Here is a 27,769-nt window from a genome sequence, read left to right as displayed (position 1 = left end):
ACAGGAGGAAAAGATTTTTTTTTTTTTTTTTTTTCCATTCCTAAAGAACATGGTGACAGTAACTTCAGCTATTAAATTTTTGGGGGGCTGCAACAATCTTTTTCTCTCCTCATCATAATAACCATTTCAGTGTCAGAGAGCATGTTTAATGCCTTGAATGTAGCTTAAGCCTGATATTACAGTGTAGTTGTCAAATTACATCTTAGATGCATTTTAACAAGACAGCCTTTACAGCTGCATTGTTTCTTTGTCATAAACAATCTTTTGTCCCCTTTTATTTAAAGATTTTCCAGATCATTTATAATTCATTGAGATTTTGATGGATACAGTGGTTCACCTGCTGGCAGTGCTATAATTTGAAAGCACTGCAGATCTGATTACACTGTCAGTCATGGGATAATACTCTCAAATTCACATCTTTCATATCACACCTGCAAAATCAGTGGGTGAAACAACTTGATTGAAGGTCAAAAAGATGACTGACTGAGGTGTGACAGCCTACCAGAATCAGTTTTAATGGGGAAGGATGGCAGGAGCTTGCAATGCTGTATTTTAGTGTGCAGGGGAATTATTAATCAGTCAGCCAGCAGCTAGTAGCATGATTGATGGGTGAGATATAGGTTCTAAAAGCTTCAATAATAAAGAATATAAAATCCTTCAGTACTTTAGGACTTTACATTGGCTTTGCTTTATTACTCTCTCTACAAATCATTGTTGCAAGAGATTGAGTTGAAAATAGGACTTAAGTTTTCTATACCAATGTATATGAGTGACTTTAGGTCAGCCCAGTCTCTCATGTGGGCAAAGTACTAAATAAAATGAAACCTCTGACAAAATTCCAGTATGGTGGCAATCACACCATGTCAGTTTTTGTTTTAGGTTTGTTTTAGTTCATAAAGGATGTGACTAAGGGTGTGGCTAACTTTTTTTCCCTGCAAAATACTTATATATATAATTTTGCAGTTGATGGACAGCAATGACATTTTTAAGACTGCTGTAATTTTGGTTAAGTCAGCAGACAGCACACAAGTGAAACAGTTCATGGAATAAAAACATCCTGTGTAAAATGGAATGAATGTCAGATTGGCTTAAAATCACTGTTTTGAATAAATCATAAAATAACTAGTCTGTTTTCCATTCTGCATCTGCAGTGAGTTAAATGCATTCTAAATAGATATTGGAAAGACATTTTTCTCTGGTAGGCACATTCAATTTTATATTTTTACTGTATTTTGTTTCTTTCAGCCTGTGGAGAAACACTGCAGGAATCTACAGGCAACTTTTCTTCTCCAGGCTTTCCAAATGGTTATCCTTCCTACACGCACTGCATATGGCGAATCTCTGTGACCCCAGGAGAAAAGGTATTCTTAACATTCTCTCAGCTAAACACAGATATTATTTTTAAAGTAAAATGTTGCATTTATGTTTAAAGCTTGCAGAATAGTTGAAAATCATGGTAGGCCATAGGCCATGTCTCTTGAATGGGACCATGAATGCTGTGCCATTGATTTGACTGTGGTCTGTGGCAGTAGACCACAGTAGCATCCATTCAGTGGCTTTCCACATGAAATGAAGTCATGATTTCAGTCTGCTATGTGTCTACGTCATGAAACCCCTTCAAAACTGGCTTTCAATGCAGTTGGCGTCTTGGCAAAGAGGTAGTTCAGATTCTGGGATGGTCTCTTCTCCAGTACGGGCTCAGACAAGCTGAGCTGCCTGGGACTGGTAGCTGGGCTCAGCCTGAGGGAGATCCTTGTTATGCTGAAAGAGATTTTGTGAAACAGTAATAAAGAAAAAAAAGTGGTATTTTGGGTGTCCCTGGTATTATTTTAATGCATAGGGTTTTAATTTCTGGGTGTCAGTTTAGGGAAAACGTGGATAAAGAGATTGGTTTGGTGAGAGCAGTTTGGGCAGAAAAGTTTGCCATCCCACTGAAAGCAAAACCTGTTTTTCTTGTGTACACTTTCAAAACATACTAGCTGAATCTTGCTTTAAAGTATTGGCTCAAATATTAGCCTGCCTCTAAATAAGGATAGAGGGAGAAATGAGAAGTTTCATGTTCAGACAAAATATGCACGGAAAATAATATTGTAAGTTTCTTTACAGGAAGCAGTAGCCAATATTAAGCAAATACTGCCTGAAGGCTGAGAATTCAGACCCACCACCAGTCTCAAAACTGGGAAGTCCAAAAAGGAAAACAGAGCATTTGCCCCCAGATATTTCAGTTTTGTCAGTTTTCTCCCACTCAATATCGGACATAGTTTCTCCAAGTTGGATTACTTTTTCTGTGTTTCTTTCAGGTTAGGGTCCTAGTAGACACCAAGAATATATGTCCCTGATGTGCATCCTGAGGAGCTGTAAAAGCATTTGCTAGTGTGAGGAATGAAAGCGAAGTCATTTGGACTGTGTTCACCCTCCTCTGGGCAGGAGCCAGTGACAGGAGGAAAAATAAACATGAAGGTGTGGGTGGCTCTGTAGGTTTGCAGGGAAAAACGAATGAAAACAGTTGAATAAGAGAAGGGTTGCACAAAAGATGCAAATTAATCTAGATAAGTAACTTTATATTCCCATTATTTGTGTTGCTTCTTACACACAGCTTCTTAACAACAAAAATGGCTTAGGTTTCTTTCCTGTTTCTCAGTTATAAAAGTCAAATGTTCATCTACAGTTATTGTTGGCTTCTGAAAATAACATTAATATATGAGTTGGAAAATTATGACGCTTAAAATTTATAGCACACTCACAAGTTTGCACAACTGTATCTGCGAATGTTGGTAACTATAATATGTTTGTAGTACTATTATAATGCCTTGAGATTGTTACCACTAATGAGCTGTAGAAAAGCTTAAGCCCTGTCCTGAAATCAGCAATATAAGGAGACCAGCTCCCTTCCAATCCTAGTCCCCTCTCCAAGGGAGAAAATGATTAAACCCTGTTTTCTTGTTGTAATCTGACGTATTACGTCCTGTCTGTAGGGCACTGTTCTGACCTCCAGCTCTCATAGTCTCCATAGAATTCAGCGAGAACAACATAAATGATATTTGTGCTAATGCCAAAAAATCTGTTTTGTCAGTGCTATTCCCACAGGATAGTGCCTTACTTTATTTGCAGCAAGTACTTGATGCAGACAGTGGAGTGGCAGAAATGAGGTCTAAATGTTAACTAATGCGTATTGCATGTTGCCTTGGACACACTTATTATGCGTGATCCCAAGTTTTTTCAGCCATTTATGATAACATATTCACATTATGAAGGGAAATAAATATATATTTAAATCTATGTCTTTTCCTTTTTGCTGTTTTGACCCTGATAGATCTCAGAAATGTCAGATGGTGGTTAGAGTACATATAAGTACATCACATCATGTTCTGAAACATCAGTGAGCACTTTAGTCACCTAAAAATAAACTGAAAAAGCATCAGTCCAGATTGTTTAGCTCTTGTCTCTTATTTACTGAGATTTAATATTGTGCTGTTTGAGCATAGTTTAGAGAACTCTATTCTATCCATGCTGCTTTCTACATGTACAGACACCTCTGATCTTTGTCAGGAAAATCAGTGAAGGACAGGACTGCAGTGGTACACTCTGGCTGTAGTAATTGTTTTATTTGTAAAGATTATAAATTGGCAGCCCAGTGTAAAATAAATATGTGCATCCCTATGACTAAAACAAGGCAGTTCATTCACCTTTTACTTTCTCCTGAGATTTAAGACTACATGGTAAATAGCTGTACACAGTATACCTATACATAGAAAAATCTCTGGGGGAGGATGGTGTTAGTAACACTGTATGCCCTCTTCCAGGGTGAATCCCTCCTTCTGGTGTGTAGAGGTGTTGTTGGCATGGGGACTTTCAACTCTGCCAGTGTTGTTGGTTGTTTTTTTTTTTCAACCTTTCTTTCTGAATAAGTTACATTACTTCCTATTTTTCCTTAATTTTTAAGTGAATGATGAAATAGGACAGGTAACTCCTTAGGTGAGATGAGGAAAATGCCACTTGCAGAAAATTTAGTTAGTACTGTGTGGTGTTTGCTAAATATCCCAGGTGCTGGGCAGTATGATATATTCTAAAGCTGCAGTAGCACAATTGAAACTGCTGTGTAATCAATAATTCTTGAATTGCACTGACAAACATCCATTGATTGTTTTTTCCTATGAAGAGTTTCAGCCACGTTGTCCCCTTGAACAAGCTCTGCCCTGTCTCTATCTGTCCTTAATACTTTGCAGAATTGCAGAAAGAATCTTATATATTTTTATTCTTGCCAACCAAAAATCATGCTGTGACAGACTGGGGGTTCTGCATATGGGGTTATGCTCTTGAATACTAGTCAATGTTAAGGAATTGCTGTATCATCAAATACCTTGGCAAGTCAGAGTCAGGCTGTGAAGGTTATTTCATATAGTTTCAAAGACAGGGACCATTAAGGAGGCTTATTACATTTTAATGGTTTCCATTTAGATAGCAGCCCTTTGGGATCGTGACATGATCACACCTAAGTAACACAATCCTTTTCCCTTTTCTGTCCTGGTGACTAAGGTTTGGATTAAGGCAAATTTGCAAACAGAACACAAAGAAATCTGATGTTTCAGCTGTGTCCTGCAAAATGGAAAACTTGTGGCTAGACTCATGAGAGACCTCAAGGCTGTAAACAGCTGAACCATGGAGAGGGCATAGGATGTGGCTTCCATAACCTGCTTCCAACAGAGCCAGCTGAGTTAGCTTAAGCAGACATGGAAGGTAGCCTGACCTTCATCCAGCTGTCTGCATCTCATCTGAGTAGAGAAAAATCCTCCCCTTTGAGAACCCCTCTGCCTGCATGGCGGAGAATGAGGTTGACATGGATGGAAAAGGATGAGTAGACTGCTAAGGGCAGTAGAGGACAAGTAGACTGCTAAGGGCAGCCTAGTAAATGCCAGCTGAGAGTGTCAACTAATGCTTTTACACATGCCTTTTTTGGGCCTACAGCACAATAATCTAGAAACTGAATATTACAACACTGAATGATTTATGTCAAATTTCTCAGTAATACTAGAAAGGAAACAGTATTCCTATTTTGCAAAATAAAAATAAAAAAATAATAATAAAAAAATAATTCCCCAGCAAGGGCCTAGTGAAAACCTAGTAAAAAGGGGAAAGAAAATGAGAACCATACAAAGAGAGATATTGCATAATAGATTGAAGATAGAGGCTGTTAGGTAGAAACCCAGGTTTCTACCAACACTAGCTTGTTCTGTTGAGAGTGCATCCAGAGTGTGTGTTGTGCTTACTTGAATCATCTGAATTGTCCCTCTGCAGTTGAAATTCATTCTATTTAACCTGAATTGCTACATCTGAAATGGGAAACCAGTCATAAAGTCTAGCCCACAGAACTTGCAAAGATGCAGGAGGCTGAGAATCAAATCTTGGATGTCCCAGAGGTTAGTTAGTTCAAATCCTTGGAGTTAAACAGTGGACCGTCTGGATTTCTGGACTGGCTTTCATTAAAAACATGAACAAACAACCAAAAAACCCTACAACACTCCCTTCTTGCTCCACCGCAGTTCCCTACATGCTCCAGCTCTTAATGGCACTGATTTTTTTGATGTATTTTCTATAAGAAAACTGTAATTCTTCTCATTCACTGAATGATTAAATGAGAGCATTTCATTCTCCTTTAATTCCATGCTTAAGAGCACATCCACTGTCTACATAATACTTTTATTTGATTTTTTTTTTTTTTTTTTTTTTTTAGGACTTTATTAGCTGTTTTTCAAAGTTCAGGGAAATGGAATCTATACTCAAGGCCAGGTAAAATATGGATATGGAAAAATAGCTCAAAATATTTGAATATGTATTCCCGCAAACTTGTCAGCGTAAGGAATGCATATGCTTTCATCAAAATATGTTCATTTCTATTGTAATTATTATTGCAACAAAGAGTAGGAGTTACATAGAAATTATCTGATTTCATATCAGTCTGTTCTTGTCTTGCAGCTCAGGACATAAGCCTGATAGATAATTTGATCATCAATATAATTTGATGACTTTCAATGTTATGGGTCATTATGATCCACAGTGCTAATAGCAGTTGTGGACATGAGTTAATATTATTTAAATATTGAGGAGTTTCCAAAGCGTTAAACTAACATCAAAGTGTACATTCTCTGCATACATATCTGAGACTAAATTACTACCTCCCTCTGTGGCCCTAAAGTGATATAAGGGAGGGGCCCAAAGACAGAGAGAACAGGCAATTTTTTTGCATCTGCTTCACTGAAAATGTTCCAAAGCTGCTTGCAGGATGTTCCCATGAAGAACACAGTGCTAGAGACAGACTGTGGTTTCAGCAACACTTATGGAAGTTTTGTGGATGTGGTAGCAGCTTGTGGGTGTAAATGTTTGGCCTTACTTAAACATCAGAACAGGTATCCGTTTATTCAGTGCTGTCCTGATGGTCCTTGGCATGTTTTGTGGCTCATACCTTCATCCCACAAAGCTGTGGCTGCCAGCATTAATATACCTTGCTGTACAGGATTTCTGGCTATTGGGTTTTATTTGCAGCTTCACAGATGTTTTCTGTTTCCAATGACATCAAATTAGTAAAGGTGAAAGCTACATCGCTTTTCATACCCATGAGCTTGATTTTTCACCCATCAGTAGGTTGCCAGCACTAGGTGGTGGGGTAAGATACAATACAGCCTTCAAGATAGAAATTTTCCCATTCTCCAATGAACACAACAGAGGGTTTTGAGAATATAATTGTGTGTGTGTACTTTTTTTTTTTTTTTTTTTTTTTTGGTGAAGAGTAAGTGAAATCAAAATTTCTGCTAGCCTAATGTTAAGGGCTTTATGGGAGCTTTAAATTAGCTTCTTCCAATAGCTCTTTTTCTTTTGAAAATGTAACATTATGAAAAAGTTCTGCCTTTCTGGTTTACTATTGTAACACATCATTGTCTTTGGAGAGACTTGTGGTGCCTTCAGAAAAGGTGGAAGTCATCCGGCATGACTGTCTGGCCCATTTTTCCAGTTAGTAGTGTTACTAAGTAGTAGTAGTAGTTAGTAGCATTACTCCTTGCAGTGGGACTAGGGGTAAATTCTTCTCCTTTCAACTGACACAAAAAGCTCCATGGAGTTATATTTTTGCACAACGAGGTATTTGCTACTATGCAGCAATTTCTGTTTGCTTTGTAATAGCAGGTTTTAGTTGTGAGTTCCTAGGATCAGAGCTAAAAATATAACCACTTAATGCTTATATGTAAATAAGGAAATTTTTTATAGTTAGTCTGAAATACTTATTAATCTACACTGAGGAACTGATTTGGGAGAAGATGCATTATTTTTCAGATATGCTTAAATCCAATTAAAGGAAATGAATTCAAAGTGATTTTATAATACAAAATATGAATGAGTCTTAATCTTCATGTTTTGACTCGTCCCTAAAATTACAGGGCATAACACTAAGACTGTCCCAGTCAGTCAGGGTCCAGCCTGTAGCTACTGTGAACCTACAATCAGTATAATCTATTTCTCTGTTAAAAGTGTAAGTTTATGGCAGGTTAAGATTAGTATTTCTAAACCAAAGTGGGATAATGTGGTGGTCTACAGTACCCCTGATATTATGTATTGAAAATATGCCTATTTACAGATGTGCCCAGTGAAATCAGGAGTCTAAGTTCCAGCAATGCAGAAAACTGAGATTTCTGTATAAAAGGCTTTATCAAAAAACTTTTTTATTAAAAAGCTTTATTTATAAAAAATATACATATAAAGCTTTTCATTACATCTGTGTGAAAAAGGAACTTGTGTCATTTCTTTTAATGATACTGTTTTCAGTATAATGGTCCACCATTGTCAATATATAACTTCTTTGAAAGTAAATTATCTTGTCAAAACAGTAGTTGAATGGAAACACAAACAAAAACAATTCTTTTTTACAGCTGTCAGTGCTGCTTATAGTCACAGAATGGAATGGAAGAAGAATTGGCAGGAGAATTATCAAATAACATACTTAAAACGAGCTCAGCACATTATTTTACCATATGAGCATTCTTGAATTTGTATTTCTCAGTGAAAATCTCCTTGTAAGCAACTAAATATGTGTCTTGGATCTTCTTGACTATGTAAGAATAAATTAAAAACAACAACCTTTTAATAGTCCCATGCAACTTTTGCTTAGTATAAAAAATTAATTGAAGTTAATTATCTAAGCAGTTGGGATCCTTTTATGGGTGACCACTGGCTTCTGTTTTGCAGAATGCTGTTGAGATCATTTTCTGGTAAGAATCATATATGATTTCTTCTGATTGCAGATTGTTTTAAACTTCACTACAATGGACCTGTACAAGAGCAGTCTCTGTTGGTATGACTATATTGAAGTAAGAGATGGCTACTGGAGAAAATCACCTCTGCTTGGTATGCAATTGTCCAATGTTGCTCTGTCCATAGTTACAAGGCTCAATCAGTTCAGTGGACTTCTAGCTTGCTATTGTACACACAATACTCTTACTTTTTTTTTTTAGGTGTCTAGAATGTATCTAAACTAAGGTGGGAAAACAACAACAACAAAAAAATGAAATGGTCTCAAATAAGTTGTTCATTTAACTTCAAACCTGAGCCCACCCTTTCATTGCAGCTAGCTGTTGTTCAGTTTCATGTGGGGAAAGAAACTACAAAACGTGCAACTTTTTGCTTTGCTTATGGGTGTTAAAATATGAAGTTTCCACAGGTGATTTCTGTATATGCAACCTGTACAGGTAATAGTACAGGTGCATGTTTTGTACTAGTCCTTTTGCCTGGCAATATGACTTAAAATAGCATAGCCTTTATTTTTAAGGCTTTATTTTTAAAGCCTTTATTTTTAAAGTGTCAAGGAAGGGTAACTTTTCTGCTGTTCTGAACTCAACCTTTCCTTGTTAGTTCCATAGTCTTAAAATAAGTAACACCAGTTGAATAATACCAGGTTAAGTTTGACAACCCGTGGTCTTCTACAGTTTTAACTGGGAATTTCAGACCATCGGAAACATGAAAGTCTCCAACCTCTTAGGCCAGTTTTGTGGTTGTTTTTAGAAGATAGACTAAAAATAATTAGCATTTTAATGGCCACAATTTAAAAACAATCAAAAAGAGATAAAAGGGAAATAGATACAGGGGACAGCTTTTTAACAGTAATACCTGTTTTCTTGAAAAGAAAAGAGGAAACAATTAAGACCAAACAGTAAGTGCTCTTTCGTCTTGTTCCCTTCTGTGTCTCCTAAACAAATGAAATTTTCACCTACCTAGGATGAATTTAAAAGGATAACATAGTACAGGGTCATTTGGATGTTAGTTTTTAAATCTCTTTGGTCCTTAGACATGATGAGCAGTATTACTGTGACACGGATTATGTTCATCTATTAAGATTAGTACTCATTTTACCCTCCCAAAATGCCTTGGTTTGTATGCATAGAAACATTCTATATCAATAATTTCTCAACTTAATTCCCCCAAGATGTTACAGTTTGACTTGTTAGCCTGACAGCAATGAAAAGCTTTATAATAAAATCTTTGTGTATTTAGGTCCCAATCTGCAGAAACACGTGCTCCACCATAAGCATGTGAATAGTTCCACTGAGCTGGTTATGCTACTTCTGTCTATAATGTTAAACACATGTGTAAATGTTTGCAGCGTTTGGCTTCAGAGGCGGCAGAAAATGCAGTCACTGGTTGCATGTTTTTAGGCAGGTTTTGTGGTGACAAACTGCCAGAAGTCCTTGCGTCCTCTGACAGCAGGATGTGGATCGAGTTCCGCAGCAGCAGCAACTGGGTTGGAAAAGGTTTTGCAGCAGTTTATGAAGGTTGGTTGATTAGTGCTGTTAGTTCTGGATGAAAAATCTTAATCAGATACCAATGAATATATTTCTGACTATATATAGCTGTGTATATATAAGAAAATGAAATTGCTATTTTATGACTAAAAGAGACTAAAAGATGTCAGCTTAATAGATACATTTTGAAACTTCATGTGATCAGATTTCAGATGACCTCTTTTCTAGGGACACCACTGATATTATTCATAATGTTTTTGCCTGTTCTTTCATTAACTAAATGTGCATGTTGTGCTTCGTGTGTGGAAATAATTCTTTGAATACTTTCTGTTCATTCTTCAGAAAATCTGACTAAAGTTTTCCATATGCTTTGGGATTACTTAATAAAGAGATATTCCCCTACTCTGAGTATATAAGGAAGTCTACGTTCACCTGTTCAAACTAAAATAGAGCTTGTTTTCTTAAATATTGAACTGGATGATTTAATTGCTACTTACAGTTCTTTACATAATTATTAGTAAGAATCCTGGGAAAAAAATGCATTTACTTTTACTGAAAATATTTCTTACTTATATTAGCTGTTTTTTCATGTTAAGTGTAAGCCTGAAGTGTTAAACTGTAGAACAAAATATATAGATCATTACAGAATGTAAGGTTTTCCTCTTATTTTTCTCTTTCTGAAGGTTGGTAAATAATGAAGAAATATTTATATTAAATATTTTAAAAAGGTGAACTAAGAACTATTTTGACCATTTAAATATGTTCTGTAAAACATAAATTCAGGTCATCAGTGATTTCAGTCTTCTACAACATTATAAAATGCTTAGCACTATTAGAAATGCATTACATTGACTAACAGAAATATGTATAGTGGTCTAAATCAATCATGATTTCAATAATTTGTCCTTGGTAGACTTTCTAAGTATTTTCTAGAATAATCTTCTCATTAATTTTAAAAAGAAGAAGGGCATAAAGATGTCAGTTTGGGCATGGGGGACAGTAAATATCATTATTGTAAATGTACTTAGACTTTTATGTTTTTGCCAGCTATCTGTGGAGGTGAAATCCACAAAAATGAAGGCCAGATCCAGTCTCCCAATTATCCTGATGACTACAGACCAATGAAGGAATGCGTGTGGAAAATAACAGTGTCTGAAAATTACAATGTAGGATTAACATTTCAAGCATTTGAGGTAAAGTTTTTGACCAAATTCAGAAAAGTGTCTAGTGAATGATTAACAATGACATTTAAGGGAAATCCTCATTAAACCTGTGGAGGAATTTATTAATTCTCTAGCAAAAATAATCTACAGAATCCAATTCTTCTCTCCATGAGACCTTGGTTTTTGCAGAAATTTTCAAGAAGATTAAAGGTTTATATATTATCTGTGTTATTTGAGTTGGAATGTTTAAAGTTCTGGCAATTGTTGCAGTTTAACAAATACATAATCCAGTTCAGTAAGGCTGCTTTAATATTCTGTTAAATAACCAGGATTTTGTGCCTTAACTGAATCTTATCATTAAAGAGGAATGTCTATCTGGAAACAAAACCCTGTGGTGTTTGGCTTTTTTTTTTTTTTTTTTTTTTTTGAAAAAAAAAAAAAAAGCATATATATATATATAAATACAGAAAAAAAAATATATATAAATAAGGCCTCACTAAACTCAGTTTACAAACATATACTTAGAAGGGGCAGAAAAAAAATCTGTGGTGAGTCATATCTGTGTGTCATTATCATACATCTTTCTATGTAAACATTGCTAAACAGTGGTAAACTTTTCTATAAGAAAGAAAAAACAATGTTTCATACATGTTATATATACATACATTATAGACCGACTTGAAGTTTGTAGATAAATTTAGTAATATACTTGGAATCTGGTCTAGTGCAGACAAGATGAGCTCTCCCCACCAAGAGCCTTTCAGATGCTATTTAGACTGCTTCGCCTGGCTCAAGGTTACTTAACACAGTATGTTAGTCTCTCTCTTTAAGCAGTAACTTTGTATAACTTACTGACTAGATACAGAGATTTTCTAGTCTGCCATAGTTGCTCAGTATTTTCTAGTGTGATCTCAAGAGAAATGGCTCTATGAACCTCCATAGGAGACTTGCCATAGTATTTGACTACCATGGAGATACTCAGAGATGGTCTGTGTGCATGGTACATGACCCTGGTTCAGTTTCATCTGTACAGAGAAAATGAGAGCACGATTTTAGTAGTGGTTAAGGCTATTGGAAGAAATGTTATCTTCCAGTTCTTTTGCAGGCTGTTTAGTATAATGGCGCTCTCTAGAGGTGAAACGTGGACTGACACCTCCTAAAAACGGCAGTATTGTTGGGTGGTGGTGTCAAGCAAAAAGGGTTTTAGTGCTATATGTGTTTTTAACAGAAAAAAAAAAAAAAAGTCTCTAACAGCAGGAACTTGAAAGGCACACACTTCTCAAGGGAGAGTCTGAGCTGTGAATCCAGAGTGGCAAGATGCTATTGAGAATCAAATGAGGTACCCCAGAAAGATACAAGACTTCTCTTACATCTCTTTGCTGCATTTCTTATTGGCTGGTCCGCAGAGGTCTGCTGAGAATGAGAGCTGTTTTGGAAGTTGCAACGAAGTGCCCTGCCTAGACATTCACCTTTGGGGCTGATTTCCATTTCAGGTCCAAGTGCTCGAACGTAGGTGTTCTGTGTTTTGGTATTAAGTCCCACTCTGGACTCAATCCTTGGTGTGCTGCCTAGTAAAACAAAAAGATGTTTGAAAATCACAGTTCTTCATGCCAGCTTAGATCAAAAAAAGTAAATGTCAGGCCAAAGAGTTATTGCAGTGTGTTTGTGAGAAAATTACTTCTCTGTCCTTTGAAAGGTACAGTTAAGTATGAGGAATTCTCATTATCCATACATAATGCTAGAAAAAATAACTGTATAAATAACCTCCATTCTGAAGTGAAAGCACAGAGGAAGATGAGAATTCCAAACTGCATCAATGAGTCATCCTGTTTTGCCTGTGGTGGGCAATGTGTTTTCCACTGGGTGTGGGATTACCCTTACTTACTTGGCTTCCTGGTGGAGAGCTATATTTTTCCAGTACCTAGATGTTAGCACAGATGCAGAGTCCATTGTAACTCCATTGTTTTTTGCTTCATCATTATAGTTACCATTATTAATACTCTTTATTAATACTCAAAGATACCTACATACTATAATGTTATAGCTACCTTTATTAATCTTAAAGAACTAATGCTCTTTGAAAACCAGTGGTCCTTGAGTTTATTTATTTTTTTTATGGTCCTGTGTTGGAAGGCAGTTTCACCAGTGAGGGCAATCCAGACTTGTAGGTTTGTGCCATATTAATCTCCTGGTGGTAAGGGTTCCATTAGGGATATATCCCCACCTTTTCTGACTAAAGTCTACCACCTGAGTCAGATATGCATACCTGAACTGGAATATAACTCTATCGACAGATAAATTAACAGTAACAAAAAGCAACTGAAAGATTTCTCCTGAAATGCGATTGCTCTTGGATTAGCTTCTCAAATCTTTGTATTTTGATAAAATCTTTTGCTGTTTTAATTTTTTCTTTTCTGTCCAAGGAACTATAAAAGAAATGTAGTCTAGAATTTTTATGAATTACATTTTAGTCTAAAGTCATAGTTCAAAACTGGAACTAAGTGCAAGAATTTTTCTTTTCTTATACAAATTAATGTTGAGAAAGTAGCTGGCTTTCCATTTAACCAGGGGATTTCTTAGTGTTTTCTTGTGCTTATGTACCTGTCTTAGGAATTCCAGTATTTTTTCAACTTAATTTACTCATGCCATTCAAATTCTGGGTTTCTTCCAAACTCTTCAGATCCAATGGTACCTTTCATTCTCCTTAAAGAAATGTATTTTTTTCCCCTGTAAATTCTGTTTGTTTATGTTTGTTTGTTTGTTTTTTTGATCTTGCTTTTGCTAACATTTTAGTTTCTTCTCATCCATATGAAATTTCAAACTTGTGAAATGTTACTACTACAGTAAATAAGTTTTTACTATCCTTGTCTTGCAATCTATCCTTGTAATAGGGTGAATAAGAAATTACTGCAAGTGTAACAGAACTTTGAGGCAATGTTCCCAGATGACAGTACCACAATATCCTAAAACCTGAAGTTCACATAAGTAAAGCACATTTTAAAGTTTGTTTTTTTTTTTTTTTTTTGGTTACCAAGGGCCTTAAAACCGGTTATTACTTCTCAGAAACACAATACTTACCTGTTTGTTTATGTATACGTGTAACTATTTTATCTTTTAATGTATTAATATATTAATATTTTATTAATATATAAAATATATTAATATATTTATCTTTTAATATATTAATATATTAATATCTTTTGATATATTAATATCTTTAATATATTAATATTAATACTGGTAATAATAATGGCATCACTTGTAATAGTAGTACACTGAAAATAAATATTTATGGTAGAATGGCAACCATTTTGAATTGCTTTATTGGAAATCAATATCACTTTGTATGTTGGTTGATTTTTATGGTCTCAGGAAGTTTAGTAATTCACTGTTATGCAAAATGGATTTTTAGCAGTTTTCTTCTGCCAAAAATAAGGAGTGAGAACCAACATTTCACCTCAGTGGGAATTTGGTACATGTAACTCAGAGCTGCACATAGCCTTTAAAAAATAATAATTTCCATACTGCCCCATAGAATATGGAAAATATAGAAAACGTGGAAACATGGAAAAAAACAGATGTTAATTAAAAGTCTTGAGTCATGAAAAGACCACAGATGCATGTGGGGGAAAGTACACAATTCGTCCTTTGATTTTCATGGGCTTTGGGCCAGGTCACTTCTTTCTACATCAGAGTGCAATATGATTTTTCTGAGATAACAAGGCATGTTGGAATATGATGTCATGCCTTTATTAAGATTAATGAAAATTTTGAATCAGCGTTACAGTATAGATCACTTACCAGTGCTCAGGTAGACACATGCCTAACCACATTAGTTGCAAACACGCAGTTGCCACTGAAGTTAGTAAGAGGTAGTTGCACCCCAGACCTTCGTGACTTTCCTCTCATTTCCCTAACTCTGGTCCAAAGTAATTCCTGAGCAGACAGTTAAGCAATTACAGTAAACGGCAATATGGATTGTGCCAGAGAAATGAGTGGGAGAAAATTATGTATGTAAATACTCAAAGAATCAGAGAGTTGGAAAGAAGACAGAGAAATTTTTTGTGTAAGTGCCATATGTTGATAGCATTAAAATGAAATAAAATCAAACAGCCCCTCCCCCTAGATTTCCTTCTTATATAAAGGAAGCAGAATTCCTAATGTGCTAAATGAAAGCTCCTTAGTCTGTGGTGGTTACTGAGATTAGTGGTGATCATAATGTGCAACCAGAGCAGGGTGTCAGTAGCTGCTTGTACTAACTGCGTAGTTTCCATGCAAGTAAAGTTTTGTCAGAAGATGAGATGTGGATTTTTGTGGGTTTTGGTATAGTTTTGATTTGATTGACATTTTAACAGAGTATGGATGGGCTGTGTTGAATCTGAGTCTTCTCCAACTCCTTCTCCCTGACTGTTGTCCTCCTCCTCCCCAGCCTATCCCACAATTCAGACATTTAGTTGAACAATTGTTTTCTTAGAGGATTTAGTTTTGAGTTCTTGGATTTAGATAATTCTTTCATAGGTGCTATATTTCTTTTGCTATAGGTGCTATATTTCTTGAGTAGCATGAAGTAATCCTACAGAAAAATGACCCAGATCAATATTTTTTAATATATTTTTATTATTCTGTTGAGAATAATGTTCAGTCATAAAGACAGGCATAATAATTATCTAGGCTCCAGATAGAATCCCATTCAGTCTGCCCCTGATTTGGTGCAATTTCTGCTTTGACTGACTTTGTAAATACTGTTATGTAAAGAGCATACCGCTTGCTACCCCAAGTAGACATCTGGAAGGTTGTTTAAATAAGAGGCACATTAAATAAGAGGCACATAGTTGCCCTAGTTTCAGTATGTTTCTCTGACAATATGACATAGATTCACTCACTGACCCAAAAAGTCGGAAGACACCTGAAATCAGCAGTCATGCAAAGGAAACTAGACATATCATCTGCAGAATAATGATTTTTTTTTTTTCATATGTTCTGTTGTCTGCTTAGTAGCTGATAATTTTAGAAGTGTGTTTGGGTCTAATTTTTTTGGGTTCCAGATGCCCCAAACTCTTCATGCTCTGTATGAAGACTTTTTTTTTTTTTTCAGTTACTCTGAAACATCTATGGATACTGGCAAATGCAAAATTTTTCACTGTGTTAAGAATAAAGTTAAAAAAAAAAAAAAAAAAAAGATCTACACCTGAAATAATACAGGTTGATTATGTCTAAGAATCTTACTCATATTGAGCTTTTCAATAGTTCAAAACCAAATAGAATTTCTGACCTGTTTAGTCATTCAACTATTAATTTTTTATACTTGAATATAAGTGTACATGAGAAAAGAGAAATTTACTTGAACTCAGAGCAGGAATTTGACAGAACACTGGGAAGCTTAGAGGCAATCTTCACTTTGCTAGTTACTTTTTCCCATTTAGAATGTTGTATCTTGTGTAAAGATCTCAAGTTATTCTACTTACATATATATGTATATATATATAAAAGTATATATAGAGAGGAATTATAAATGATCTAGTGATGCTGCTTCTTTTCCTCACCTTCCTTATGCCTGAATGCTAAACAGAACCCCAACTTTAATTTTTATTTTTTTTAATTCTGTTTATTATCTGACTGTTATTTGATATTAATGGTCAAGTTCATATATGTCGTTTAAAATAATTTTTTACAGATTGAAAGACATGACAACTGTGCATATGACTACTTGGAAATTCGAGATGGAATGAATGAAAACAGTCCTTTGATTGGTCACTTTTGTGGCTATGACAAGCCAGAAGACATTAGATCTACCTCTAATACCCTGTGGATGAAGTTTGTTTCTGATGGAACAGTTAACAAAGCAGGATTTGCAGCTAACTTTTTTAAAGGTAAATGTTAAAGCATATTTTGGGACATGTGAACTGTTTATCATTTGTTTTTGTGCTAGAAAAAATAGGATAGAATATGAAAATTTTTGAACCTATTTTTACTTAAAATAGTTCTTTATTATCTTCAACATACTTTTTACCTGGGCATATGATTTTGTCAAACAATGTTGGTAAAGGTATTTCAGTCTCCCTGTAAAAGATCTCCAAAGAATGAAGGACCATATTCAGTCCAACTACCTGCTCTCTTCGGGTTAAAAAAATCAGATTGGTTTTGAAGCACCTTTGAAACATATATAGTCTTGTAAAGTATGTTTGTTGGGCTAATTGTGTTATCAAATATAAAGTCCATCTGAGGAATAATTTGACAATGAATCACATAGGTATTTCACAGCTAGTAGAGATAATACAATATTCCTTTCCCTCCCCCACCCCTGATGCATCTTGTTCACTTTAATATCAGTAGAATGAAAACCTGGGATTTGAGGATTCTGTTAATCTGTTTTTGAGTATGAGTTCAGGATAATGCACAAATTGATTCTGTGGGAGATAAAGTGCCCTTCAAGTGACCCTGCTGCAGATTTTCAATCTTTCTTTCAATACTTTATGCAACCTTTATATTAACTGCTGCTTAAATTATTGTATGTTGCCACAAAATGCTTATAAACACAGCTGTCAGTAAGTATTGCTATGAAACAAAATACAAAACAAAACAAATTTACAAAAAGACACATTTTTATTTTCTCCATTGCAGGTCTCCTTAGAATTTGAAAATGCTCTAGTCAGCATCCACAGTGTTATGTAATATACCTTATAATGACATGCATACAGCTTTCTGGGTTAATATTGATTCAGCAATTACAGCTGAGGAAGGTAATTATTTAACACATTTTTGCATTCTTCCCTGTCTTGGCAGAGGAAGATGAATGTGCCAAACCTGACAATGGTGGCTGTGAGCAGCGTTGTGTAAATACTCTGGGCAGTTACCAGTGCGCCTGTGATCCTGGCTATGAACTTGGTCCTGACAAAAAGAGCTGTGAAGGTACAGTGTATTGCTATGTTATCAGGTCTCAACAGTCCTAGGCTATGGTGACTCAGACGAAACACCACACCTTTTGTGCACTCTGCCCCTAGCAATGTGAGGTCTGTGAAGCAAGATTGGAAAAACGGGACTACGTTGGAAGCAGTGATGCTGGGGCAATGTCTGTCCACAGCTGTCATCTCCATCTGAAGTCTGCTACCAATTTAACTTTCCAGGTTTTGCTGGTTGTTGACTGGAAATGATGTGAAGCAGAACTTTGTACTTTCTCAAACCACATGTTATATTACTCATCCTCATGAAAATAAAGTCTCCCTCTGTATGCAAGGAGAGATTTATCAGCAGAGCTGTGTGCTTCTGCCTCAGTGTCAGGAACTTTAATGATCTCACTGTCTACCTTTGCTTGTGGTAGATCTTTTATTCTAGCAGGATTCTTTATTCCAATTTGAAACTAGAGAACTCTTCCGTGAGCCCAGTCAGACTTTTTTTTTTTTTTTTTTTTTTTTTTTTTTAATGCTGGAAACAAATTCTGCATTTTAGGGGTGAGGGAAGCTTGCTCAAATAATCATCTGTAGACGTAAAAATCTGATAAATGGAAGTCTATATAAACATAGGATTGGGCTGAGATAAGCTTTTGCATTCTATACATATTTCATATCAAAGGAAAGAAGCAAAAGCACTTGATCATTGCATAGCAATTATTGTTTGATAAACACCAACAAATTCAGTGATAGCACAAACGATTCTTATCTCAGTTCATCTGTTTGCATTTCAGCGGTGAATGGAGTTTGAAAATTGAAGCAGTCTTTGTTATGGCTTTCTTCAGATATGACTCACTGGTCTCTCTTTTTTATTTTTTATTTATTTATTTTTTTTTCCAATTCCCTGGCTTTCACTGATGATTTGTCACAATTTGGGGGTAGTTTTTTCTTGTTTCTTTGCACTTTTTGTTCTTTTGGTTCTGCGGTTTTTGTTTGTTTGTTTGTTTGTTTGTTTTTTTGTGTGTGAGGTAAAGAGAGTCCTTGACTGCAGACATGCTACACTGCAGCTCTCATTGAGCTTGTTTGTTTTTATTTTTTATTTTTTTCTCCTCAAATTCAACATTTATAATGAGCACATTAGAAAAACAAGTTATTTCAGAATGTCTAGTGTATTAAGATGTCTGCATACATATTAGGCAATGTGCAGAAAATAATGTTAATCTATTGGGGGCTGTGAAGACAGAGATAGGACCTCTGATCATCAATCCAGATTTATGTAAGGAACTTGGCTTTGGCTGTCTGATGATCTGAGTCCAAACATTAGGGAAGATTCCCAGTCTTTTAGAAAACTCTTCCTTCCTCCTCCAATAAAGAGAGAATGAATACCTTCTCAGCATGCAAACAGGAAAGCAACTCTGGTAAAAGCAGAAGTCATCCTAAATAGTGCAGTGTAGTATGGAGCAAAAGCCCTGAGCTTTCCCTAGAAGTGTATATGTGTTTGTTCCACATGATGTATTACTCACTGTATATAGACACTCACTAGAAGGTTGAATTAAAATTACTACATTGGTGCAGTAAGCATTACATCCTTATTACAGTTTGGCCATTTGAGGGATTCCTTCAGCTCAGAAACTCTGCCCAGTGCTTTGTTACAGTGTTGACATACACAGAAAATTGCTTCATGCTGGTCTAATCCAAATCTCCCCTGCTGCATATTTGAGGGTTTTAAGAGTTTTCCAGTACTTCCATGTTTCCCAACATTGTCTCAAGGAACAATGGAGTGATGCTGGACAATGAGAAAGTGAAAACTAGCAGTTAGATGTATCCTTGCTCAAGACTGGATCATTTTGGGGTACAATTTGTGTCATCCAAACCAGTCTTGAAACCTGTGCAAGGTTTATTTTGACACTGAGGTCTAAGTTCTCCTAACTAAGGTCAGATGACATTTATGTGTATACCAAGAAGTCTTCCACATGGGAAGCAATGTGCCCAGAGGAAGAGTAATATGCATCTGGGTAGCCCAAGTGTGCCCTGACACAGGAACTGGATTGTTTTTCCAGGCATGCTAGCGCAAATGTAGTTATGTGAGGCCATCGGCTAAAAGGGAATAGCCAGTTTTCAGTATGTTCAAGTAAGCACTGAGCACAGAGCAGTTGGAAGAAGGAGGAACTGCCACCCATCAGCTCCTCAAAGCGATTTGTGGATGGTTTCCAATGCTGTCACAATACTGTGATGGTACAAATGGAGAAGAATGTGACTGAGAACTCCTGTGAATCCTATTATTATTATTTTTTTTTTAAGATATTTTTTTTTTCTCAGATGGAAAATATTAATGTATTTATCCTGTGCTATCTGAAACTGCATTCATACACACAATACACTATTGTCCTGTTGTATGGGGATGACTTATTTCCCAATATATGCCACATAGGTATTTTCTCTGTTATTTCAACATCTGTACTTCAGCAAAAGTAATTGTATCTGAACACCATGTGACTGCTGTCCCAAAGAAGTGACCCTTCCTATTAGGTTATTGGGAGCACATATATGAGCAGAGACAGGTAAGGCAGATTCTGGATCAATAATCAAAAAAAGAAGCTGAGGCAATGTGAAGTGCATCTTAAGTAGTCTGTCTGTCAGAGAAAGGATGATCAAGGTCCTGGGGAGGGTGGTGAGGTCAGAGGACTTGCATGGGAAAGGCTCTGAGAAAATAACCAGAGTCTCCGGAGGGAAGGGAAAAGAATGAATATGATAACACCATGTGTAGTCCTGAAACTTATCTCTGTCCACAAACCTGCAAGCTGTTTGAGATAGGGGCTGTCTCTTTCTCTTTGTTTGCACCAAGCATGATAAAACAAGATTCTGATTAGTATGTCTGGGTATTACAGTGGTGTAAGTATTGAGAGGACTGAATCTGCTCAGTGTGCTTCTGTATATATTAAAAAACACAGTTTCAGTCCAGAAATGATGCTCTCCCTTTTTATTTTACAGCTGCTTGCGGAGGACTTCTGACAAAGCTAAATGGGACTATAACCACACCAGGGTGGCCCAAAGAATATCCTCCAAACAAAAACTGTGTGTGGCAGGTGGTTGCCCCGACGCAATACCGAATTTCAATGAAATTTGAGTTTTTTGAGTTAGAAGGGAACGAAGTGAGTAACCATGAACAAAGAGCTGCACAATCTGTTGCACACTAGACAGTTTCATGAATGTTCAAAAATAGATATTGTCTTATAAAACCTTTGCTTAACTGTTCTTATGCTGACAGTAACCATATATATTCTTGTTTTCGTTCTGGGACTGTTTCTGGGTTCTTTCAAAACAAACATGGAGAGAATAGCTCTCTTTTTACATATCATCTGAATGTATATGTTGTACAAGAAATTTAAAAGAAATGTTCTCTGCTGAGTCTCAGCTGACTTCTTTTTATCAACAAAGTAAAACAGAACAAATGGCTCAGGCGTATTGGAAAGAATTCAAGACAAGAAAATCTGGAGAAACCGAATCATCTTTACAGACTGACTACAAAGCATACACATAAGGTTTGGTTAGTGATGGAGCCAGGGAACATTTAAATCACTTAGGAGCATTTCAAGGGTGAATATTTTAAAAGGATCAGTACCAGAAATAAGGCATAATAGAGTAACAGTGCTGTTTGAAAAATGACATTTTTCTCCAAGTGAGTCTGGATTGGGTCTTAGTACTTGTACTTTGAAGACATTACGTAGCACAGAACACCAAACAACCGTGATGCCTCTGCCAAAGGCTCTGTTAGGAGCAGGTTATGCTCCAGCTTCCAACACTGAGTTTGACTCTCTTTCCAAGCATCTTGTCAGTGGAGCCCAGGAGCATGCAATGCCTGCTGGAGGTGGCCTCCACTGAACAGCACAGCCCAGGGAGTACTTGCATCATGTCCTGTCCCGGGGGTTTTGTTGTCCCCAGGTGGGTCAGAGGGGCAGGGCAGAACAGAACCCATCTTGTGGGAAGGTCTTCTCCCTCTAGCTCTAACACAGTGTGTGTGTGTGTGGGGGGGGGGGGGGGGCGGGGGGGGGGGGAGGAGCTTGCAGGTCTTAATGGATGCCTATAGGTAAACCACAAGTTTCAACATCAGCTTTTTAGCCTCTGTTCTACTTCATAGGCATGACTGTCATACCATTAAGTTCCTTTGCTACACTCATAAAACATGTTTTATGCACTTTCTTGGTACATAAGACAGATTTGCAAGTAAGGTACCTGAGGTATAAGGAAGTTATATCAATTTTCTAAGGTCATGAAAGACATGCAACTTTTGCAGATTTGAAAAATATGTACATAGATGTTTTCCAATGTCTAGAGATTTGTTTTGACCCTCTCCAATGCTACAAAGCCCGTTTAGACTATATAAGATTAAATGCTAGTACTAAGAAAGGTACCTGTGGAAATCAGAAGAAACATATCATATCTGGGACATTCTAATGTATTTTCTGAGTGCAGACGTAATGTCTGTCTGTATACATTTAGCAAATGCTCTAATTTTGTTGTTGTTTTAGGAGCTCCATGTAGTGCCAAGTTTAAAATCTTTTCTAATACTGAAACTTTAATATTTTACATTTACATTTCACAATTTTAGTTTTTCATTTAACTTTTAATTTTATTTGTACTTTGTAGTGTTGTAAGAAGGAAGTTAGACCTCTCTCAAATTGTTTCATTTTTAATCTAAACGTATAACAGTATCAAAACTCATCACTGATGTACTGTTGAAATTGTTGGGATTTATTAACGTTGAGTTATATTTGAAAATTTCAGGCATTAAAAATGAATTTGTCTTACAATTCGTATAAATCAGCATGTGACAGTAACTCAAGTTTTGTATAACTTTCGTCTTTATATTGTATAAATGTGGTTTCAACCGAATTAGTCACTTTCCAACTCTGAAACATATGAAACTAATTCCAGTAACAATAAAAATTGAGTTGTCATCTAGAATGTAGTATATTTAAAAAAAAAAAAATAATAAAAAAAACATTGACAACTACTTAATATTTAATAGACAGAAATCACGGCAAAGGCCAAAATACTATTTTCTCTTCCAGCTCCCCTGACATTTCTTTTATGACTATAAATTGCAATTTATGAAATACAACTTGGATTTAATGGACAATCTAAGCTCTGTATGAATCCTCCTGACCACTGTTTTCTCTTAAGCTATTAATTGCAGACAACTGGGACATTTTTGATGAAATGATTGATAGCTGAGCCTAAGAAGCTTAGAAGTTTTTGGGTGGAAGGCTTTATGTTGGCCAAGGGATTATGCATTGAAAGTATTATCATGAGGTGTAGGCCTTGCATAAGGCTTTTTATTGTGTTATTTTACTTTATTTTTAACCATTTAGTGAAAATCACATGTGTTAGCTCTCCAAATTATACCAATGCTACTGGTAAATAAGAATTCACATTGCAAATAGTGCAGATTTGTATATTCATAAGTAGATATTTATCATAAATAAATTATGGCAAAAACCTGTCTTGTAAGATTTTAAGTGAGCACTTTTTTTTTTTTTTTTTTTTTTTTAAATTTCTGGGGTGCAAGTGGTAGAACTTTTGTTGGTTTTAGGTATGTGATTTACAGCACAAAGGTAGCTATAAATTGTAGAGTGAATATTTCTAGATTTTAGTCTAATATTGAAATTCTTTTTAGATTTAATGGACATGTTAAGAATTTAAAAATTGAAATGCTAGGTAGGTTGGGGATAAAATATAATTTTTTATATGATGAATATAATCACCAACTCTTACTAACCTTAAAATATTCTTACATAAAATCAGTGAACATCTGTAAGCATTTACAAATGTTTGCAGAGTCAGGAAAAAGCAGAACAAAATATTAATATATTGCTAAGAGGCATATTACATTTGAAGTTCTTGCACTTGTAAATAATTTCATACTTTTCTTTTGTTTAGCTTAAACAACAAAACAAAACTCTCTGTTCCCAGGTTTGCAAATACGATTATGTGGAGATTCGTAGTGGCCTTTCTTCTGATTCTAAACTACATGGCAAATTCTGTGGTACGGAAGTGCCTGAAGTTATCACCTCACAGTACAACAACATGAGAATTGAATTCAGATCTGACAATACCGTGTCAAAAAAAGGCTTCAAGGCACACTTCTTTTCAGGTATAGAAAATCACTCTTGTGTACCTATGAGTGCCTCTGTTCACACTGCCTGGGTGAACACAGTGTTTTGATATGAAAATAAGCATCATTTCCCTTTTAATTTTCCTTGTAGATTTAAGTTGGTTTCATTTATAGAAGTATGAACCATTCTTCTTTCTTAAAATACTGTTCTGAATTGTAATATCTGTATATAGTGGAAAATACGTAGAATTTATATATATATATTTTTTTATATATATATTTATATTATATTTATATATCTATATATTTATATTTATATTATATTTAATATTTAATATTTTATATATATATATATATATATTTAAATAAGAGCAGAAGTCAATTTTGCGGGATAAGGCCAAAAAGAGGAAACTTAATAAGTGCTCCTAAGTTTCTTTTAGATCCCAAGTTCTGTTGCTATTTTTTCAAATACCAGTTGTAACATGATATCAATTACATGCTTGTGTTTTTTTATTCAGCTCTCTGAATATATTGCATTAATTATGAAATGACCACTTTGTGGTATAGCATTTGCTTAACATTACAGTTTCTTTCTTGCCAGACTTTGCACTTATTAATGTTATGCAAAAGAATAAAGACCTTGCCTTTGTAAAAAATTGTCTGTATTTAGTGGGGTGTAATTTCATTGGCCAGATCAGAGCTATGACAATTTATATCATTTGAGGACACAAATTGTTGAATAAGTTTAGACATGAGTGAAACTCAAGATGTGAAGAGAGATTTGCACAACAGCGGTCTTTGCAATTACCCACTGAGACTATAATAATCTGATAATAATATTATCAGATAATAATCTGGCTGTGGCAGAATAACAACTGGTGTTAGAGGTGTCATTTTGCTTAGTGCTTTTCTTGTGCACACACATGCGTAGGTATGTAAAAAACAAACAAAAATCACAAAACAACAACTAAACAGTTTCCCCTCCTAAAACTCTGGAAACCATCCAGAAACATTTGGGTTTTGAATTTTGCCCCAGGTTTTTCCATAGCAGTTAAAAATTTGAATCTGGAGTATCCTGATTGTTTTTAGCATGTAGCAAAACTAATGTGTCGTCTAGTGTATTACCAGGCACCATTATTAGGGTTTGTTCTCTAAAACTCTTTAGCAAAGCTGAAACGAAAATGGTATTTCAGTGATCAGCTTTAATAACATTGACTATGACAAAGAAATATGAATTAATATATTGTGTGATAGAGGATGTATAAAGGATGGACAAGGAGGTAAATAACTATCAAAACAAACAGATTAGAGATTCACAACTTCCAATATTTTCCCATTATAACTTCTTTGATGTTTTTCTTAAGGAATGATGGAAAAACAAACAAACAAACAAAAAAAGGAATTTATGAAGCAATTACCTTTCCTCTATTTTTTTGTCTTCTGAAGTATATAATCTCTTACAATCATGTTTCTCTGGTCATAGTTATTCAAATCTGTCTTTACATATAGTAGTAACTTACAATTTTAAAATAATACTTTACATTAGTAAATGACTTTTCAAGGTTTACTCAGTATGTGTAGTTAATATGCACATGACAGAGCTTCCTCCTAAAAACACACAACTAGTCATTTCATGTAAGCCTAGGAGTGACAGCAGGAATTGTCACATATTACAACTTTTTACAAGAATATATATTGACATGTTCCACTTCTAAAAATAGCCAGTAAGTGTTGGTTATGTACTTTCAGTATCTGTAAAGCTATGGCAGATAAGATTGGCAATAATTGTTCTGTAATTTGTAAGAATTGTAGTTCAGAAATTATGGCTTGTGGACTTGTTGAACTTGTTTAAGTTCAGTTAAATTTTGGTTCTACTTAAAGTGATATTTTCCTTTTCACCGATTTGTATTATATATATAAATATATAAATAAATATATATATAGTGATTGTTTAAATAATCTATTAATATTATGAATGTGGCTTAGGAAGAGCTCAGGTCAATGCTAAATGTTTAGGAAAGGCTGGGCTGTAATTCATGCAATTCAAAGCATCAGGTTATAATCCTTCGGTACCATTATTTCATTTATCTCTTTCACTTCTGAATGAATTATTATTATCATGTGTAAAAAGATTTTTCCTGGTAAATTAAAAAAGCTAAGTTATAAATGACTCCATTGATCAAAAGAATAAATTCATTAGCTGAGGCTGTCTGAATAAAAGTAGTTTTTAATAAATCAAAATGTGTTATATGTCCTGAGTATAGAACATATCTAATCCTCTTCAAAGAAACATAGCCTGATGTAAGTAGTTTTTGAGTTTGTAATTATATACGTCTACTGAATGCTTCATAATGAATTTCTGCTATAATGTCTCTTATAAAAATATATATAAAATATAAATATATATATAAATATATAAAAAGATATAAAAATCTCTCTTATTGCATGAGTTCAGACATTTTTTATATTTTTCTCAATTTTCTGGTTGTTATTGTTTCTAGAAGATTCTGTTATTCCTTATTACTTGGCTTACCAAATTTGACAATATTTCCTGATCAAAACGGAAACTTTGTAATGCTTGAGACAAATCAAACTTTGAACTCAAACATGAAGCTTACATCTCAGAATAACTAATTGGACACAACTTTCATGACTGTCAGAAAGTGTTATAATTTTCTTATTCCTTAATTCCTTATTATCAACATAATATGCTATTGGTCCATCAATTAAGCATGGACTTGAGACTTCACCTCATGTGTTTTGACTTTTGTGGGTTGATAGATGATCTCTGCTCAGCTGATGATGCTTTTTATTTGTTGCCTCTTTATAAACTTGTCTTCAGAACACAATTTCGGAATTATATCTGCCAAGAAATAGTTAATATTAGTTCTTGGTGTACAGGATACTTGCTAGAAGGCATTTAACAATTTTATCAATTAAATCACAATAGAAGGATTTGTACGTATTTAGTTATAAAGAAGCGTTGGGAAAAAAAAAATCAATAATAAGTAGAGCAGCGCATTTTGCAGTCTATTCACCAGTAAAAGGCATCTGCAAAAATCAGCAGGAGGGAGGTAGATAAGTCAAATAAATATGAAAGTTAAGGACTGTACTGTGTTCCTCAAGTAGAGACAAGGAACTTTTAGAACTTTTTTTTTTTTTTTTTTCTTTTGTCATATCTTTTAGTGGAGAATCGTGCATCCCTGGCTACAATTGAGAAAGAATGGCCCAGCTCCAGCTCAGATGACAGAAAGCAGTTTTTGGGTGATTGAAAACCAATGCGATAAACTGTGAAAGCAAACATTGACACAGGGCAACACATGACCTGCACTAGAAAGCTATTTATGTTGATATAAGAAGACATGTAATCATGTTTTTGGCTGTTAAATTGTGTTAACAGCCAGTCAGGTGCTATTGGAAAGTGAGAAAAACTTTTTTTTAACATTCAGTAAAATTTACATTTGATGGGACAATTCTGAAGAAAACTCAGTTGAGAGCCATTATCTGTCTAACTGCCAGGAAGAATGTTACATGGTTATAATCCAGTTTCTTCGGTATAGAGGAGAAACTAGGGAGTCATGCAATATTAATTTTTTAATGCTTTTGCTAAAAAATTTTGGAATTGGATATTAGGCTTCTAACTAAGAGCTTCCAGAAGTGAGGTGTAGTGTGGTGTCCCCCTTCCTCCCCCCTTTTTTTTCTGTCCTTCTCTCTCTCTCTCTCTCTCTCTCTCTCCCCCCTCTGCTGCTATTGTTGGAAGTCAGTGATTAATTCCTATCTATTTGACCCATAAGAATAGGGGAGTGTACAATAACTTCATAA

General features: G+C 35.2%; 1 protein-coding gene across 3 annotated transcripts in view; it reads left to right on the top strand.

The window, feature by feature from the left end:
• TLL1 (tolloid like 1) overlaps positions 1-27,769 on the top strand; it is a gene marked incomplete at both ends in the record, with an annotated part of 129,940 nt that overhangs the window by 81,879 nt on the left and 20,292 nt on the right. For all 3 annotated transcript variants that reach the window (XM_084285612.1, XM_084285611.1, XM_084285613.1), the window contains 8 exons: positions 1,246-1,361; positions 8,289-8,391; positions 9,696-9,812; positions 10,830-10,975; positions 16,620-16,815; positions 17,729-17,854; positions 20,824-20,984; positions 23,806-23,986. In XM_084285612.1, the coding sequence (XP_084141738.1) occupies positions 1,246-1,361; positions 8,289-8,391; positions 9,696-9,812; positions 10,830-10,975; positions 16,620-16,815; positions 17,729-17,854; positions 20,824-20,984; positions 23,806-23,986 (1,146 nt within the window). The remainder of the gene's footprint in view (positions 1-1,245; positions 1,362-8,288; positions 8,392-9,695; positions 9,813-10,829; positions 10,976-16,619; positions 16,816-17,728; positions 17,855-20,823; positions 20,985-23,805; positions 23,987-27,769) is intronic.

The sequence above is a fragment of the Netta rufina genome (genome assembly GCF_964035555.1).
Source record: "Netta rufina genome assembly, chromosome: 4".
Lineage (NCBI taxonomy): Eukaryota > Metazoa > Chordata > Aves > Anseriformes > Anatidae > Netta > Netta rufina.
Note: the sequence above shows the minus strand (reverse complement) of the source record. Positions and strands in the feature narration are given on the sequence as shown.